This window comes from Melampsora larici-populina, assembly GCF_000204055.1.
Source record: "Melampsora larici-populina 98AG31 unplaced genomic scaffold MELLAscaffold_49, whole genome shotgun sequence".
Lineage (NCBI taxonomy): Eukaryota > Fungi > Basidiomycota > Pucciniomycetes > Pucciniales > Melampsoraceae > Melampsora > Melampsora laricis-populina.
This window is the reverse complement of record NW_006768813.1, coordinates 103,815-121,436: the sequence shown is the minus strand read 5'-3', so window position 1 is coordinate 121,436 and position 17,622 is coordinate 103,815. Positions and strand designations below refer to the sequence as shown.

At 39.1% G+C, this 17,622-nt stretch overlaps 7 protein-coding genes across 7 annotated transcripts; 4 read left to right on the top strand and 3 right to left on the bottom strand.

Moving 5' to 3' along the window:
* Positions 1-825: 825 nt before the first annotated feature.
* On the bottom strand, positions 826-2,099 carry MELLADRAFT_92116 (uncharacterized protein; the record flags this gene model as incomplete). Its single annotated transcript, XM_007415174.1, has 4 exons — positions 826-859; positions 901-981; positions 1,363-1,462; positions 1,508-2,099. The coding sequence occupies 4 exons, from the start codon at positions 2,097-2,099 to the stop codon at positions 826-828; spliced, it is 807 nt and encodes a 268-aa protein (XP_007415236.1).
* A 953-nt stretch (positions 2,100-3,052) lies between these two features.
* MELLADRAFT_92115 (uncharacterized protein) lies at positions 3,053-3,331 on the top strand (the record flags this gene model as incomplete). Its single annotated transcript, XM_007415281.1, has 2 exons — positions 3,053-3,101; positions 3,147-3,331. 2 exons carry the CDS (start codon positions 3,053-3,055, stop codon positions 3,329-3,331), a joined length of 234 nt encoding a protein of 77 aa, XP_007415343.1.
* Positions 3,332-4,316: 985 nt separating this feature from the next.
* On the top strand, positions 4,317-7,575 carry MELLADRAFT_117785 (uncharacterized protein; the record flags this gene model as incomplete). The annotated part of the gene is made up of 4 exons (XM_007415282.1): positions 4,317-4,599; positions 4,675-5,627; positions 5,808-7,203; positions 7,276-7,575. The coding sequence occupies 4 exons, from the start codon at positions 4,441-4,443 to the stop codon at positions 7,573-7,575; spliced, it is 2,808 nt and encodes a 935-aa protein (XP_007415344.1).
* Positions 7,576-8,439: 864 nt separating this feature from the next.
* MELLADRAFT_45116 (uncharacterized protein) lies at positions 8,440-10,273 on the top strand (the record flags this gene model as incomplete). Its single annotated transcript, XM_007415283.1, has 5 exons — positions 8,440-8,632; positions 8,948-9,096; positions 9,222-9,492; positions 9,568-9,688; positions 9,770-10,273. 5 exons carry the CDS (start codon positions 8,443-8,445, stop codon positions 10,071-10,073), a joined length of 1,035 nt encoding a protein of 344 aa, XP_007415345.1.
* Positions 10,274-10,484: 211 nt separating this feature from the next.
* Positions 10,485-12,529, top strand: MELLADRAFT_117783 (uncharacterized protein; the record flags this gene model as incomplete). The annotated part of the gene is made up of 6 exons (XM_007415284.1): positions 10,485-10,685; positions 10,792-10,910; positions 11,024-11,521; positions 11,600-11,667; positions 11,759-11,960; positions 12,052-12,529. The coding sequence occupies 6 exons, from the start codon at positions 10,635-10,637 to the stop codon at positions 12,233-12,235; spliced, it is 1,122 nt and encodes a 373-aa protein (XP_007415346.1).
* Positions 12,530-12,811: 282 nt separating this feature from the next.
* On the bottom strand, positions 12,812-14,135 carry MELLADRAFT_92110 (lipase; the record flags this gene model as incomplete). Its single annotated transcript, XM_007415173.1, has 5 exons — positions 12,812-12,933; positions 13,003-13,431; positions 13,510-13,535; positions 13,623-13,792; positions 13,899-14,135. 5 exons carry the CDS (start codon positions 14,133-14,135, stop codon positions 12,812-12,814), a joined length of 984 nt encoding a protein of 327 aa, XP_007415235.1.
* A 1,345-nt stretch (positions 14,136-15,480) lies between these two features.
* On the bottom strand, positions 15,481-16,817 carry MELLADRAFT_110949 (lipase; the record flags this gene model as incomplete). Its single annotated transcript, XM_007415172.1, has 5 exons — positions 15,481-15,602; positions 15,684-16,121; positions 16,181-16,206; positions 16,307-16,485; positions 16,584-16,817. 5 exons carry the CDS (start codon positions 16,815-16,817, stop codon positions 15,481-15,483), a joined length of 999 nt encoding a protein of 332 aa, XP_007415234.1.
* Positions 16,818-17,622: the final 805 nt, after the last annotated feature.

Sequence of the window (17,622 nt, the reverse complement as noted above, 5' to 3'; positions counted from 1 at the left end):
TCCGGCTTATAGGTGATCCGCCCTCCCCTATGCAATTTTCTTCAGGGAGCCGCACTGTTCTTTCGACCACATTCCAGACGAATCCTATATAACGTTGTTCGTCGGCGAATTCATGGACCTTTTCTGCATTGGACGCTACACCTAATTTCGTACTTAAATCTACAATATCTTTGATACATGTTGGGTTACTTGCCTTCTTGATAAGCAAATTATTGTCTACCCAGCGGAAGGCGACTTCCAGATTGAATATTTTCACCATAATTTGTCTCCAGAGGTCTGCGGGTCTTCCAAATACACCACAGCCCGCAACTCCCCCAAACTGGATACGAGTATCTACCCACATTCGATTCAGTAAGTCCATGATCATCAGAAACCTCCATTGCGAAATGAGTATCGCGATCTGACGATACGCTTTGGCCCAATCATAAATAGCTGCTTGTAACTTTGACTTGTTGTTTTTGAAGAAACGTATCAGGACCTTGAAGTCATCCCAACTAGTTGCGAAATCTTTCTTATCGACGAAACTATTAACGGAAGGAGTTTCTTTGTCGTCGTGAGGGAAGGAGAGGTCGTTAATGACCCTGAAGGAGCCATCTCCATTGATCACACTGCCCATCGGGCTAGATCTGAAAAATCCGATTTTTGAGAACACCTCTTTGTGTGTGAAAGGTCCGAAAATTCGACCTTCTCTTTTTTCTTTCAGTAAAGTGTTTGTGATTTTCTCAGCTGCTAATTGTGCTGAATCGTGGTTTTTCGGGGTATACCAGCGTCTCTTCCCCAAGGTATGGTCTGGAATTCCTTGGTGGAAACCATTCTGCATACCCTCTAAGACTTCCTCAACATCGCCTCCGATACCGCACTCCTTCACTAATTTTCTCCACATAGGGATATTTAACTCACACACTACGTGGTCTTTTGGCCATCTTTTGTCGAAATGACGGCCTGAATTTGTATAGGGAATCAAACGTGGTACCCTGGGCCCTATGGGATCGGGCATTTCCCACACATGATTGTCATCAACACGACGTCTAGTAAAGATTCTTTCGTCATCACTGGAAGGCACAAGGTAAAGTAAGGGAAAGTAAGTCATGAAGTCATTTAGACATGTATTACCAAAGGTGGTCACAGGAAAAACATCAGAAAACAAGATCTGTTCACAATTAGCCTCTAGGAGCTGGTAACTTGTCTCTAGCAAAGAGGACACAAATCAAGAGAGTACCACAGACAACAATAACTAGGGGCCATACAACGCGTGGTACGTAGGTACTTCCCTTTTGGGCTATCTAGCCGAGCGAGAGAGGGAAAAAAAAAGACGGTTGACTTGAAACCTCAAAGGAACAGGATGATTTTCTAACGGCTCACTTTGCCTTCCCACTTCCACTATTTCTAGGGTTATTAACGTCACGCTCATCGCCGCAGCGGTCTTCGCGTCTGTCTCTTCTCCACAAGCCACTACCCTCACCTCGGCGCGAATCCGATCTATCCGTGTTTCAACGACTAGGAGGACTGTAATCGCGGACGTTGTTGGAATAGTCTTGCCAGTGGCCACTGCGACCACGGCCACGACTGCTACGGTTGTGACCGCTTCCGCCGCGATCTTCCCAGGTATTGTAACCATTACTACCTGGTCCGTCGTACGTAGGTTGGCCATTGGCATAAGCCCAGGATCGCGCATTGGGTTTACCGCTAGTGTTCTCGTATCTTTGGTGATTGGGTAGGCCGTTGGAGTTGTAGGAGTAGGTCGCAGATTGGTTCTTGTAGTGTTCTCCAGAAATCGGGTTAACATTTTGTTTAACTTGTCCATTGGCATAAGGGTTAACATCGGAGAACTCTCTGCGGAAGTCTTGCAGTCTCTCGGAATCAAGAAGTGCGTCGCGTTCCTTGGTTTCGTCCCGTACCGCTGGGTTGGCTAGGGTTCCATCTGCGTTTCTGAAAGTTAGGACAGGCACTCGGATGGCAAGGTCATATCGGAAAGCCATAGGCCAAGAGAGACGCTGTCGTTGGATCGCAAAGACATTTTCTTTGTGGATCATGAACTTATTGGCTAGGTCGCCGTGATCATAGTGACAAAGGTACACTACGTATAGGTCGAAGGACATCACCCACTCGCCGAAGCTCATCTTCCACTCGTCGGGGACTTGTAAGCCACTGTAGTTGTCTTCGAGTTTCTCTTTGACAGTTTTCGAGCGGGCGGTTGATTGTTTCAAGAGGTCCTGTTGAAGCCACAAGGGGTTAAAGATCGACAGAGGTACGTATCCCTCTAAGGACTTCATCTTCTCGTCAAAATATTTTGACAGCTTAGTTAAGCCGACGGTTTCGATCCCTTTTTCGCCAACAACTGGCTTTTTCTTTTCTTTTGAAGTGGTCGTGTTGTTGGCTTCATCATTGGAATCTTTAGTAAGGTCAAATTGCACTGGCTGCTTTGGCTTAGGAACAACGCTGGTTGACACCGCCGGAGTCACCGCTTGTTTCGAAGGGGCTGACCCACCCTGAGAAGTTGTGGGGTTTGTCGCATTTCTGGTGTTGATCACAGAAGAGATTCCGTTCAAAGGGGGGATCACAGTGTTAGGATCGTGGACCACCGCAAAGCCATTTGCTTTCAACCAGGAGTGGAATCCTCTCGGTGGACTGTCGCCACCCGCGGTTACCGTGGCTCTTCGTGCCGGTGAGCGCGCTTTTCAAATCAACGGGAAGTTATTTTAGTAAACTGATCTTTATCGCTCTCCTTTGGGGCATCACGAATCGTGGCAACACAGTTATTGTGGCATCGCATAGAGGCGGCATCACGTTCGTTGAAAACATCAAAGAGTTTGGTAGCTTACATAAAGGCTGGGTTATCACAGCGTCACGAGAAACTAAGTCGTTGGGGGTGACTCGTCTGGCCGGGGAGTGGATAACAGATGTTCCGTTCCCTCCTTGTTTGACAGCGCTTTGTGTAGCATCGTTTTGTGCTGAAGGCCTGTTTTCAGTGTTTGGAGTGGCTTGAGCACCAGCTGCTCCATTGGCCTGTTGTCTAGGCACAGTTAACGTCACGACTGGTTGATCCGGTGTAATGGTAGTCGTCCTAGTTGGGCCAGCAACAGCGTGGCGGCCGCGTCCTCGTCCTCTGCCTCTCTGAATCACGGCATTGGGGATCGGTATGATAGCCACAGAATCGGGGGGAGGTACAGAGCCTCCTCTCAACCTACTACTCGTATGTCTCAACATCGCATTAAAGGATTCGGTGTTTGTCGGTTGGTTGTTGGTGTTAGAAGTTGTATTGGTACCGGCATGTGGTTCTCCACTTGCAGGCGTGTTACCGGTAGAAGCCATTACCTACTTTTCTTCTTAATCTTTATCTTGCTACTATTGTTGTTTAATCCGGATTGATAGATTTTGAAAGGATATTACGGAAGTAGAGAGAAAAGAGAATAGGTTTTCAAAGTGAGAACGTGAGAGATACGAGAGGATGATAGGACAATCCGATACGGGCATGGGATAGTTCTGAGGTGAGAACTTTCGACGCGGAAGAGTGAAGGAAAAATTTTCGTTGCGGGAATTCTCTGCAACATTTTTCCAGTGCGCGTCTAGGGAAACCTATCCCGGTACCGGTATAGTTTCCCGTTCACCACCTACCCGATATCTACCCGTATCGTGGAAACGGATGGAACCGTCGTGCCTTTGGGCTCCATCAATCATTATTCGCTAATCAAAAGCTTGATTTGCCAATATTTTGGCCAAAAAATGAAGGAAAGTTTTTTTTTTGATTAAAACACCTTATAGAATTTTCTCAAATGTGGAGGTGTGGAAGCTATTAGAATCAAATTTTAGTCGACTATATGTATTCCCAAAACCTGGTGATAAATAAGTATGAGACTGGATTTTTTTTTTGTAAAATCAAGTCTTTTTACCGGTATGAAAAAGGGTAAAATCAATGATTCTAGATCCATAACCTGGAGCTTTGCCGGGGTCCTGTGTTGGGTTTAATCGAACATGAAGGTGAGGTATGAGACGGTGTGTAGTAGGGGTAGGGTTTGATTTTTGGGGTGGGTGGCTCATGATGAGTTACAGGGGTGCTTGAACTGATCTGGTCTTGCTTGGTGAAGAGTCGAGTGGTGACTGGTCAAGGTCCAAGGAATAGAGTGAGTTCAAACTTCAGAGAGCACAGATTGATAAGTTTCTCCGATTGAATTGAATTGAATTGAATTGAATTGAATTGAATGGTCAAATCGAATTTGGTTTAAACTTAAAATTCAAAATAACTGTATTCATAGAGAGAGAGAAATGATTGAATATTTTGACTTGCACTCCTCATCCACTCTGAGTCCTGACCAACTACCACCTTCACCTTCACCTTCATCACCATCACCATCACCATCATCAACACTTTCATCATCATCAGCATATTATACCACTTTTATCATTTTATCATTCTATCATTCTTGATCATCTCATCTCATTATGACCACTTCATCTTCAAATCGAATTCATCATCCAACTCAATCTCCAACTACTATCTCTTCCAATTATCAAGCTAAAATATCTCAACAACCATCTGGTACCTTGGCTGATCTAACGGCTTGTGTTAGATCTACAAAAGGAGACATCCCTCCTCCTCTAGTTTGTCGTCTTCTCTTACTTTTCAATCAATCACTCACTCATTCATCATCTTATCCCCTATTCTATCCATCTCAGGTCGGTGCTTCTATCACCGTACTCGGAACAGGTCTCTATGTCTTTGGTGGTAGACTAGTGCCAACCAGGCTCATGGTTTCAGATCTCTACCGACTTGATCTACAATCTCTACATTGGGAAAAGATTTGGCCGTCTTCTGATTCGTCACATAATTCAATCGATTTCAAAGGAAAAGGTAGAGCCATCAACCCACATCAAACATCAACTCTCAATCGGAAATCTTCATCTGAAACTTCGATTCCAAACTCTCAAGATCTCGATGCTACCACTCATCAAATCCCTCGTGCTCGTTACTTTCATTCTGCTGAAGCTTGGGATCATAAATTAATTATCTTTGGTGGTATGGGTTATGCAAATAATATGCTCGATGATCAACAAAGACCGGTCACACCTGATTTGAATTCGGATACCGAAGTTGGTCTTTGTGTCTTGGACGATGTCTTGGTGTTTGATACGATCACTCGGACTTGGAGCTTTCCTTCTACTACGGCGGCTCCGACTATCACTCCTCCGAGCCCTCGATATGCTCATTTGAGTTGTTTGACAAGTGAGAGTGGTTATTCGGGTCCAGTGACAGAAGATGACTATATCGAGTTTGCTACCTCTTCTAAACCACAATCGACGCCTAGGATCCTGAAACCTAACAAACGGCCGAGTCGTAATTTACTCACTCTAATGGGAGGTCAAGATATCTCGAATCGGTACATTGGTGAAATCAATGTGCTTGATTTGGATTCTATGCAATGGATCGAAGGTCGCCGATGGGAACGACATTGTGGAACCTATAGGAGTGTGGCTTGCACATCTCGTCTATCTGTCAGGCAGGGTGATCGATTCGATTCGACAGATGATTCGAATCCCGATCAGGTTCTACGAAGACTAAATTGGAGCGAAAAACCTTCGGTAGAGAGGCCAGAGCCAGTGTACCTCTATTCGAATTTCAATTTCAACGAGTCAGTCTTCATGATTTTCTAGCCTTCATTCTTTCGATTCTTGATCATCATTCGAAAGTTTTGATGTGAAAGTTTTGATGATGGAATTCATACTTGTGATCTACCAAAAGAAATATAGGTCTGACTGATTGAACCCAAAATGACTACACTTTTTCGTGATCTTCCACAAAACTTTCGCAGTGTTCGACGAGATTTAGAATTGATCTCTTATCCTACCACTCCACCACCACCACCAGCAACACCGACATTGACAGGACATTACACGACCATCCATCCTTTGTCTCATTCCATGACAGGTGTCTTACCCAACGGTCTTCGATTTCCGACGGGTACGATGATTGGTACTCATCTTATCGTTTCGGGTACATCCTTGAACACAGAGAAAGTACCTGATCAACTCGATTGTTTTGCCATTTGGGCACTTGATCTTTCTCAATCGAATCACAAGCATATTCCTGTGAAAGTACCCAATGGAGCTCGTCCTGAAGTTTCGACTCATAATAATACTCAATTCGGATCGGGGAAAGTGGTGTGGCAACGAATCGATCCGGGTAGGATCATGATGAGTGGTAGTTGGAATCGAGCGGTGGGATGGGGAAATTGTTTGGTGGTCTTGGGTGATAAGGATCGAGATATAGTGAATGATTATCATCATCGACAGATCAACTTTGTGGATTTAGCGTTTATCGATCTGGAAGCCTTTGCGATCTATCAACCACCGTTTTCGACTCAGAGTCATGTTCGACGTGGTTTACCACGTGATGCTAGTTTGAAAGTGGCGAAATCGAATCTAAGTTTACTTAGGAATGTTCATCTGACAGATTTTGAGATTGCATGTGCGGATGGTCATTTGATACCTGTTAATAAAAAACTTTTGGAAGATCGATGGCCTTGGTTTAGGAAAGAGTTGGATGCATTTAAACTTCAGGCTACCAAGACACATGTTTCTTATCAACAACAGATGAGAGTGGCTTGTTTGGCTAAACGTCGAAGTCAATCTGAATTAGATCAAGCTACGGGTGGTGGTCATCATCAAGAGAATGGAAAAGGAGGGGCGTCTAAATCGATTAAGAATGTGATCTTTAGGAATCGTGCTTCGACTGTTCAATCTAATCGACCTAGACACCTTTCGATGGCCTTCAATTCATCTAAAACTAACATAGATCCTACACATTCGAACTCGTTAAACTCTTTGATTCCTAATCTCAAATTACCTGAGCTTCATCAAATCACCCCTCGAAGGTTACACCTACCACATCCGGTGATCTTAGTACAAGCTTTTCTAGAATACATCTATACGTTAGAATTGTTAACACCCCTACACCATTCACCGGCTATCTTGGGATCTCTATTGGTGTTTGCAACGACTTATAAGATTGATCATTTGAGAATGTTGACTGTACATGGACTTCATAGGTACTTGAACCCAGCTCATTTGGCTTATCCGAATGGAACCAAATCGTCTGGTTCGAGTACTTCGAGTATTGGAAATGCTGTCGGGTTGATTTATGAAGCGGCTACTTTGAGTGGTTGTATGGCACTACAAATCCGTTCACTTAAAGCGATCATTGCCAATGTAAGAATCTGATAGAAGTTTTTTTGAATGAGATTGAGAACTGATTTGATTTTTTTTTGTTCGTTTGATTAGCAACATAAACATTTTTCCAATACTCGTGCACTTCATTCTTCTGGATCTAATGTTTCTACTCACACCACAGGTACAGTCGGAAGTGGTAGAACAAGTAGTATGGCTACTATCAATAGTTATGGAACTAATTCGACTTCTGGAAACGGTGTGGGAGGTGGGGGAAGTGTGATTTTTGATCATCATTCGGGGATCTCTAGGGCTCAGCAGCATGGGTACTTGCAGAATGGGAATGGGATTGAGAACTCGGGATTGGGTGGGAGGAGTTGTGCGAGACCGGTGACTAGTGGGGGGTTTAATTAGGTTCAGGTGCGGGTTTTGGAATAGGGGTTTTGGGAATTGGGAATTGGAAACAAAGGTTGGAAACGAGGTTCTTGGATTTTTGTTATGTGATTATTTGGATTGGAATAGGTTTGGATTCTTTTTTAGCGGGGGGCAGCCAAAGGGTTGATGATCAGAATGACGTGTTTTTTTTGAATAATGTTTTGAAAACTTGAATAAAATTCAAACCAAACCCTAAAGCTGGCTATAATTTTTTTTTCTCTCTCTCTTTTAATTAGTTTTTCTTTTTTTTATTGAAAAAGTTTTTTCTTTTCTTTATTGAAAAAGGTTTTTCTTTCTGTATTGAAAAAGTTTTATTTCGTCTTGTTATTTTTTTCGTTATGATTTTTTTTTTGAGAGGTTATTATTTTTTTTGAAATTATCATTCTTCTTATAGGGTATATTTATAAGAAGTTTTATGATTTGTTTGTGAGCTTTTGGGGTGTTGAGAAGAGAGCAGAGAGAGAGCACAGATTGAGAGAGAGAGAAGGAAATGAAGGAAATGGCGAAAGAGGATTAAGGTGATGAAGTGCCTTGCAAAAAAGAAGCCTCGGGTATTATCCGGTCAGCTAGGGCCGGAGTCTTGAACCCAGGAGAACTCCAGCACTTCACAAGACGCGTTGTCATACCACCACCAACAATATAGAATTCTTCAACTTCAACAGGATCCAGTCTCAAGAAATTAACACGGTTCAAAGGATTCAAAAAACATAGAAGAAATCAAAACTGGAAACCCATCAAGGATCCAATTACCTTATATCATAACAACCAAATTCATGAAAAATTGAAACCAATCAAGCAAGGCACCAGAATTCAAAGGATTTTCATATCAAGATGCCATCGAACCGAATGATTTCATTAATAGCTTTATGTATACATTATTCAGCATTGACGATCATCATGCATATCTCTAGAACTAATTCACATCAATCATATAAAGCTTCATCAGCTGTGGTTTTAACAGAATTTTTTAAATTATTGATTTCGATTTGTTTAGGGTTTATAGAAAAGTTACAAGAATTTGATCGCCTAGAAGAAGGTACAAAGAAATCGTTTGGGTCGGGTGAAGGGTTGGGTTCGGTGCATGGGGTTCACGGTAGGAAAGAAGATTGTCTGCTTGGGGTTAGGGATCAGCTTGATTTGGTTGGTTTGAAGGGCAAAAGGAAATCAGAACATCAAGAGGAAAGAACGAGTTCTGGATCTGGGTCTGATTCTAGTTCAAGTTCAAGTTCTAATTCAATAACTAAAACAAACCATCGAGACCCATCGAAATCCATCAAACTTCCTATCAAATCATCACCCACAAGAAACCATTCGAATGGTTTAAATACAAATTCCAATCGAATGATCGAAGTGATGAACCAATTAAAACTTGAAATCTTTCAACCTGGTTGGTGGAAATTAAGTGTACCTGCTATCATGTTTGTGCTTCAAAACAATTTACAGTATATTGCTGCTAGTAATTTAAGCGTACCTCTTTTTCAAATCACTTATCAACTCAAGGTTAGCTCTCGAGATTTTTTTTTACAATCTTTGAACTGATGCAGACAACTGAACTAATTGATGGGTTTTTTCTATGATTCGAAATTTTCTTGACTATGTCTTATCTATTTGATGATTTTTCAAAGATTCTAACCACCGCATTATGTTCAGTTTTATTACTAAACCGAACTTTATACAAATCTCAATGGATCGCACTCTTCTTACTTAGTGTAGGAGTAGCAGCTGTTCAACTACACGCCCAAGCCGAAGACCATCCTCCGATCTCATCAAGTAGCGAATCAAGTTTACCACATGTACCTAAACAGATGAATCAACTTCTTGGATTGCTTTCGGTTCTTTTGGCTTGTGTTTCTTCGGGATTTGCTTCAGTTTATTTCGAACGAGTCTTGAAATCGAGTCCGAATCGCCTTACTTCTACAAGACATTCTTCCAGTCCATCTTCTTTGATCAATCATACTGAATCTTCTGGAGCTCTTCAACCTAGAATGGGTTCTGGTGGTGCTACATCTGTTTGGATTCGGAACATTCAACTATCTTTTTTTGGATTCTTGATGGGAGGATTGATTGTACATATCGAACATCAAAGATCAACGTGGCAAATGAAATGGGATGAATCAACACTTTGGTGGTGGGAATCATACGAAGAATCCACCCCAAACATAATAAAAGAAAGACCTAAGATGTTGCAAGAGTTTTGGAATGGATTTGATTGGATGGTTTGGTGTGTGATTGGATTCCAAGTGATCGGTGGTTTATTAAACGCATTGGTGATTAAGTTTTCAGATAATATTGCCAAAGGATTTGCTACATCTGTTTCGATTTTGATTTCATTTGGATTAAGTTTGGTTTTGTTTGAGTTTAAGTTGAGTTTAGGAAGTTTGATGGGTATTGGATTGGTGGTTTTTTCGACTTGGTTCTTTAATGTTTCACAAGATCAACTAGATCGGTTGGGTAGAAAGTTGAACTTGAAGAGATAAATTTGGGATTTTTAAAAAGAAAAAGAAAAGAAAAGTGTAGGTTGTAGATAGATGGATAGATCATATTTGTCTTTTTCAAAATAATATTTTAATTAATTAATTGGTTGTGTAGAATTTAGATACCTTGGTTTTTCATAGATGATAGAATTTGTGTAGTTTTTTTTTGTACTTTTTTTGGGATTGGATTAGTTTTAGATTATAAAGAAATCAAATTAAAAAGTTGAAATGTGAAAGTTTGATTTTCTGTGATCGAAATCCAAGTCTGATGAGAAGATATCATCAGGTTTGATGGGTTTAGGTATGGGATTAATAAGGTATGGGTATGGGTTATTGATACTTGTTTTAAATTCCATGTTTCGTGGGAAATAGGAAAGAACTCTGCCAATTTTTCAATACCATACCATTCCAATCATATACCATTAACCAAGAAAAAAGAAAAAAGAAAAAAGAACACTCGATTATTGATACATTATCAACTTCGATCTTCAGAACGAACAAGCAATCTCTTACTTATACTATATAGAAAAATATATCGATTACTTTTATACAACTTGAAAAGATATGACTACACAAGAAAGATCACCATTGATTTGGTTAAGATGTGAAACCAAGGTAAAGTTTAAAAAATTCTTAAATTCTTCAAAAAAAAATTGAAATCCAGAAACAAAATTAACATTTAAGTGTATTGCTTTTTTCTTTTTTTTTTGGTAAAAAACAGCCATTTGAACATAGATCTGCATTAACACCCACGACTAGTAAGAAATTAATCGAAAATGGATTCAAGGTGATTGTTGAAAGTGATCCACAAAGATTCTTTAACGATTCAGAATTTGAAAAGTAAGTGAAAAAAAAGAATTCCAAACGAGACCATTCTCGACTTTTTAAAAACTTTTTTAATCAATGTTGAGATGGATTTTTGAATGGATTGTATTACTTTATGTTTTTTCCAGAGTAGGATGTCAAATCGTTCAACATAACTCATGGCCATCTGCACCATCAGACGCCTTAATTTTAGGATTAAAAGAATTACCACCAAACGATGAATCACCCTTAAAACATACACATATAATGTTTGGACATTGTTATAAAAAACAAACAGGATATCAAGAAATCTTAGGTCGATTTAAATCTGGCCAAGGTAAATTATTAGATTTAGAATTCTTACAAGATCCAATTACCAAACGTAGAGTAGCAGCATTTGGATTTTATGCTGGTTTTAATGGTTCGGCTGTTGGATTACTTGGGATTTCTAAGATGATTTGTGATTCGATGAGTTTGAATGAATTGAAACCTTTTAAAGATGAAGATGAATTGATTAAGATTGGTCAAATCGAGTTTAAAAGATTGGTAGACAAATTAGGTAGACAACCTAAAGCTCTGGTCATTGGTGCTTTAGGTAGATGTGGATCTGGTGCTGTGGACTTTTTCTGTAAAGTCGGAATGGACAAGTTAGTGATTTTTTTTTGGATTTGATTCTCGGTTTGGATTTTGTTGATTGGTTTGTTTGTTTCTCTTTTTTGGTTTAGAGAGAATATAATTGAATGGGATATGGCTGAAACAGCTAAAGGTGGACCGTTTGAAGAAATCTTGAATGGTAAGTTCATTTTGAAAAACCATGATCAAAAGAGTACAACCTTCGATACTCATCAAAATCCTTGATTTCTATCAATTGAACTCTCATACAGTCGATATCTTTGTGAATTGTATTTATTTGTCAAGCAAGATTCCAAGTTTTGTTACAAATGAAACTATTCAAGCTGCTGGACCAAATCGACCATTAAGAATGGTAGTCGATGTAAGTTGTGATACGACCAACCCAAACAATCCGATTCCGATTTACAACATCAACACAACTTTTGATCAACCTACTACAACATTAAAGATCGAGTTGAGTGAAATCTTTTAAAATAAGAAGCCTTTGAAAAAGATGACGAAATCTAATGTGATGTTTGTTTGGTGACCTGTTTTTTTTTCTTAGTGATCAATTACCTAGTTTGGAAGTTTGTTCAATTGATCATTTACCTACCCTTTTACCACGTGAAGCATCTGAACAATTCTCAAATGATTTGTTACCTACTTTATTACAATTAAAAGATCTTTCGAATTCAAAAGTTTGGTCAGATGCTAATGATTTATTCAATCAAATGGTTAATGAAATTTAAATTGTTGATAGCTTGATTAAATTATTTTAAAAAGAAGGATAAAGAAGAATTTCAATTGGATTTATATATCAATTCTGGATTTCCTTTTGGTTTGATTATATTCAATTTGATTGTGATTTTCTGAAAGTTGTCGTCGTTACACAAAAAAAACTGTTTCTTTGCTATGTATATAGCACTTATTGATTTTACTTTTGGGCAGTTATATTGATAAAAGTACAAATGACGTATGAATAATCTTTTGCATAGAACGGCTGGCAATGGCATACAATCGTCTTCCTGCATTGGTGAAACGTTTGGGTTTGATTTCTTGGAACGAAGAGTGAGATAAGGATTTGTTGAAGCGATTTTTACAAAAAGATTGAAGTATATAAACCTCAAATTTGAAACGATGGATATGTAGTTAACATGAAATAAGGAAACATAACAATGCATATCTAACATGATTATTGAGATGTTTTCTTGATTGGGTTTGAAAGATAATTGAAATTCTTAACAGATGACACATTTAACTGGTACAGCTTCAAGACTATATACAAATACATTCATAGGAAACAAGGATGAAAAAGAAATGAATGCTCAGGAATCGCACTGAGTAGCATATCCCCTACTACAGACATAAGGCTTGAGACCAGGTTCGAGATTTGATTTTCTTGAAAAAGAAGGACTCTTGAACAGTGTATCCATATCGGGTAGTGGAACTAAATAATTAAAATCTCAATATATCACTCAGAGCTTGAGGATTAAGAGAAAGAAAAAAAATCACTTACGAGTTTCTAACTGACAAGGGAATTTAACTCTAGAAGGTAAAAAAGAATTAAATTCAAGTACATCTTGTACGATTTGATAAGTAGAAGAATCAATGACGATTGGAAGATGAGTTAGCCGATAAGACTTTCCACAAAAAGATTGAATTGGAATAAGTTTTGCACCAGGTAATTGACTTGAACTTGATTCTACTACATCATCTAAATCAGAATAAATCGAAAATGTTAAAACTAAAGCTGATGCACCACTATCTGAATCTTGATCTGAATTAAGAGCTTTAAGAAAGTTTGAATTCGGACTTTGTTGTGCATAGGAGATTGGACAATCTTTTTTTGGACTTTGACATGAGATCTTTGCTGCTGTTGTTCCAGCAAAATCGCCGGCTAATGCAATGAAACTTTCTACTTTTATTCTTAATGAAGGCCAAAATGCTATTGAATCAGAAAGAAGAACATCAGTCTTAGGATTTGCGAGGTTTTATCAAAATCAGATTAGTTATTTAAACTTACTTAAAGCCCATTGAGTATTGAGACAACTATACAAAAACCAACAACAATAATAAATCAGCAACTTCATGACTTTCTATTGAAAAATTGTTGAAAAGAAGATTGAATAAACTTACCCCTGACTATGACAGATCACTTTAACTTTTTCCGTATCAGATTGTTGAGCCAAAATTTTGATTGCATATGCCACATATTCTGATGCAACTTGAACATCACTTAATGAATTATCTGGTAATTTGATGGTACAAACATTATATTTTTTTGGTAAAACTTTTACATAATGATCCTGAGAGTAAATTGAATTTTTTTTGCAATCAGTTTTCGAAAACAAAAAGTAGAGATATTTTTAATGAGATCAAAAGGTAAAATCAGAGTGAGAGAGAAAGACTTACCCAGGTATCCGGTGCAGATAAAGTACCATGTACAAGTAAGATCACACCACCTGGTTTGTTCATCGGTTTTGATGCATCAATACATTTCAAGCTAGACTCCACATTTTGCTTGGGTACAGTGAAGGGTGCATCTTCAGGTAAATTGTTAGCGGCCCTTGAATAACCAAGAATGTTGACTAATACAAAGCCAAGTAGAGTCAAATTAACACTCAAACGTAGAGAGTTGATAGCCATCATATCTGAATGAACTTCGATTGATCAATATTCGTAAGAGGGTGATTTGTATAACCAGTTTGTGTGATACTGTCTTGCAACTTCAGGAGATCTCACCAAGTTTATGTCGTAACGAAAAAGATCACAAATATTATTCTGATAGGATAGCAGAAGATCAGTGGTTGAGAAAAAAGTATCTTGTGGAGTTTTTAGTAGTCTCACGGCCTAGTGAGGATCGCAAATGATACACAGAAAAAGACGATAACCGAGAAAGAAGATAACGTATATAAAATGATATCGACAGAAGAGAATATAACACAATTAGATGACAAAAAAAGATATATATATAAGCAATGAAATTGATAACAGAAGTGTAAAAAATATGAAAATTCAGATCAAGGAGGACTGAAGAACATTTAGAATCTCATGAAGGGTTCTTTATATTTACAGACTAAGCTTCACAAGGTGATATCGTGGTTTGAAAAAAGCTTATGCCTTGTACATCAATTGTATCTCAGGCCAAGTTAATAGATGGGCCTTATCGCAGTTATAGTTGACTAACAACTTCAGCCTGAGCCTTTCACATATCATAGCTGTAGCTACGCCTGGGTCGGGGCATATCAGAGCCATTGCTACACTATCACAAGAGCTATGTGGAGCTATGAATCATTGGACGAGCAATACCTTGAAGAAGAAATCTCTCAAAGAACATAGAGGGAAGATGCCTTTCAGATGATAAAAACTATCAAAATAATTTTATGGCAGAGAACTCCATCAGGGAGATATTTAGGTAAAATGAAGAACAGATTGATCGTTGTAGCCATCGTGAATGAGCCTATACCCTTGGTTTCTCAAGAATCAATCAACTCAATTTCATCTTACAGGTGTGACAGCCAGGCACATGCACCAGGTGTGAAAGGATATCAATATTTGACTTCACAGCATAAAATAGAATGTCATGAAGGAGACCAGATCTTGAAAAGGAAAGACCCTCTCAGGTGACGGTATGAGGCGTCACCACGAGGGAGGCAGGAAACATGCTCAAGGTAGACTTACAAACGTCTCCCAGAAGAATATTTGCATAGAGCTCTTTTTACCCTCAAAAATGAAATGATGAGTTACTACTTGCAAGCAAGCATGTCTCAAAACTGATATCGATATTCCAGAAACCTCAGGGTTAACAAAACTCTTATCGCTGCAGACACCAAGTTTGATACATAATATATACAATAACCTCAATATCCTTGCTTGATTTCTCTGTCTTGATTGACAAGATTTTCGATGAACTAAGCGACATTCATAACAAATGAAAAACTCACACTTCATAGTAACAAGTCATTCAAATGAAAAACTGAACCAAAGAATCTACTCAAGGGTTGCACTGAGTAGCATATCCCCTACTACAGACATAAGCGTTCAGACCAGGTTCAAGGTTTGATTTTCTCAATAAGGAAGGACTCTTTGGCATCATATTCGGATCCATTGGCACAGCTGGTACAAGACAGAGAACAAAAAAGAAATTTTGATCTATCAATTTGCTCAAAACCCCAGGATTGGATAAAAGTTACTTACGTGGTTGTAATTGGCAAGGTAGCTTAGCTCTAGAAGGTAGGAAAGATTTGAATTCAAGAACATCTTGTACGATTTGATAAATTGAAGAATCGAAAACGATTGGAATATGTGTCAAATTGTAAGCCTCTCCGCAGAATGATTGAATAGGTATCATCTTTGCACCCGATAAATAACTTGCAGCTTCATTGGGTGGGAATTCTGGAGTGACAATGTTATCTGATTCTGAATAAATTGAAAATGTTGAAACTAAAGCTGAAGCTCCACTCTCGCAATCTTGATTGGAATCAAGAGCTTGGATGAGATTTGAGTTTGGTTTTTGTTGTGCATAGGCGATCGGACATGCTTCTTCACATGCTGTTTCGGCTGACTTTGCTCCTTTGAAATCAGCTGCTAATGCTATGAAGGTGTCTACCTTTGATCTCAATGAAGGCCAAAAGGCTATTGAAATAGAAAATACATTAGTCTCGAGATCAAAGATAGAAATATTTTGAACTCACTCAAAGCCCATTGAGTATTAAGACCGCTGAGAAGGAATAAAAAATGCAAGCTTCAGCAAGATTTATTTCGTTGATCGACACTTTGATGACCATGAAAATTGTTGAAGAGGACTTTGAGTGACTTACCCTTGGCTATGAGAGATGATTTTTACCTTTTGTGTAGCAGATTTTTGAGCAAAAGAGTCGATTGCGAATGCCACATATTCCGATGTAACTTGAACATCACCCAATGAAAAATCTGGAAGGTTGACGTGGCAGATGTCATATCCTGGCCTTAACGTGGGTAAAAGTTTAATATAATTGAACTGAAGGTAAATTGATTTTTTTGGTCAGCTTTGAAGAACAAGACCCATGATAATGGTTCTGAATGGATACAAAGTTGAGATTGGAGAGAGAGACTTACCCAAACATCAGGTGTAGATAAAGTACCATGTACAAGTAAGATCACTCCACCCGGTTTGTCCATCGGCTCATGTGCATCAATACATTTCAAGCTAGACTCCATATTTTCCTTAGGTACGGTGAAGGGTGCATCTTCAGGCAAATTGCTAGCGGCACTTAAAGAACCAAAAGTGCTAACTAAAGCAAGGACAAGGAGAGCCAAAGCAACGCTGGACCGTAGGGAACGAGAAGCCATCAAGTCTTAAGGAGCGAGAATTGATCACAGGAGCTATGATGCGATGTGGGTCATATAGACAAAAGATACGAGAAAGAATTAGTGGATACAAAGTTAAAACTGGGAGTTTTTTCCCAGTTTCCCAAATACCGCCAAAAACGCAAACTGGGAAACTGGGAGAATGTGGGAAAGTTGCAAACACAGCCAAAAACGAAAACTGGGAAACTGGGAAAAAAATCCCAGTTTTAACTTTGTATCCGTCTCAAAGAATGTAGAAAAATTACCGTTGTTTTTGGTAGATGACCTCGAAAGAATGTCGTTGTGGAAACCTTGAGACAGAGTCAGGGAAGGAAGGAAGAACTTTCGGTCGTTGCTGGCCTAAAGAACTGGGCACTTTATCTTCGGTTTTTCTAGTTCACCCTGGATCAATTAGCACACTATGCTCCCGGGTGTGAGAGGCCATATAGACACATGCGAACGTTTGGATTTTGGCAACTTCACATCATAAAATAGAGTGCCATGAAGGAGATCAACTGGATCTCGAAACTAAAACAAAAATCTATTTGGTGATGGTATTTGAGGGTGTTTATTGAGGTTTATTGCCTATTTAAGCAGCACCATGAGATTGACTCTTTGGCTGAGAGGTGTGCAGCGTGCTGAGCCTGAGGATTATCTCACGAAAAGTTTAAGGATTCAGGAATATAATACCAAAAGTTATAAATATAGAAATCAACTAGACGGAGTCAAAGTCAAATATAGTATGGTATCATTATCCAAGCCTATCCAAGCAGATCCAAGCCCCACGCTGCTTCTCGCACGCTTCGAT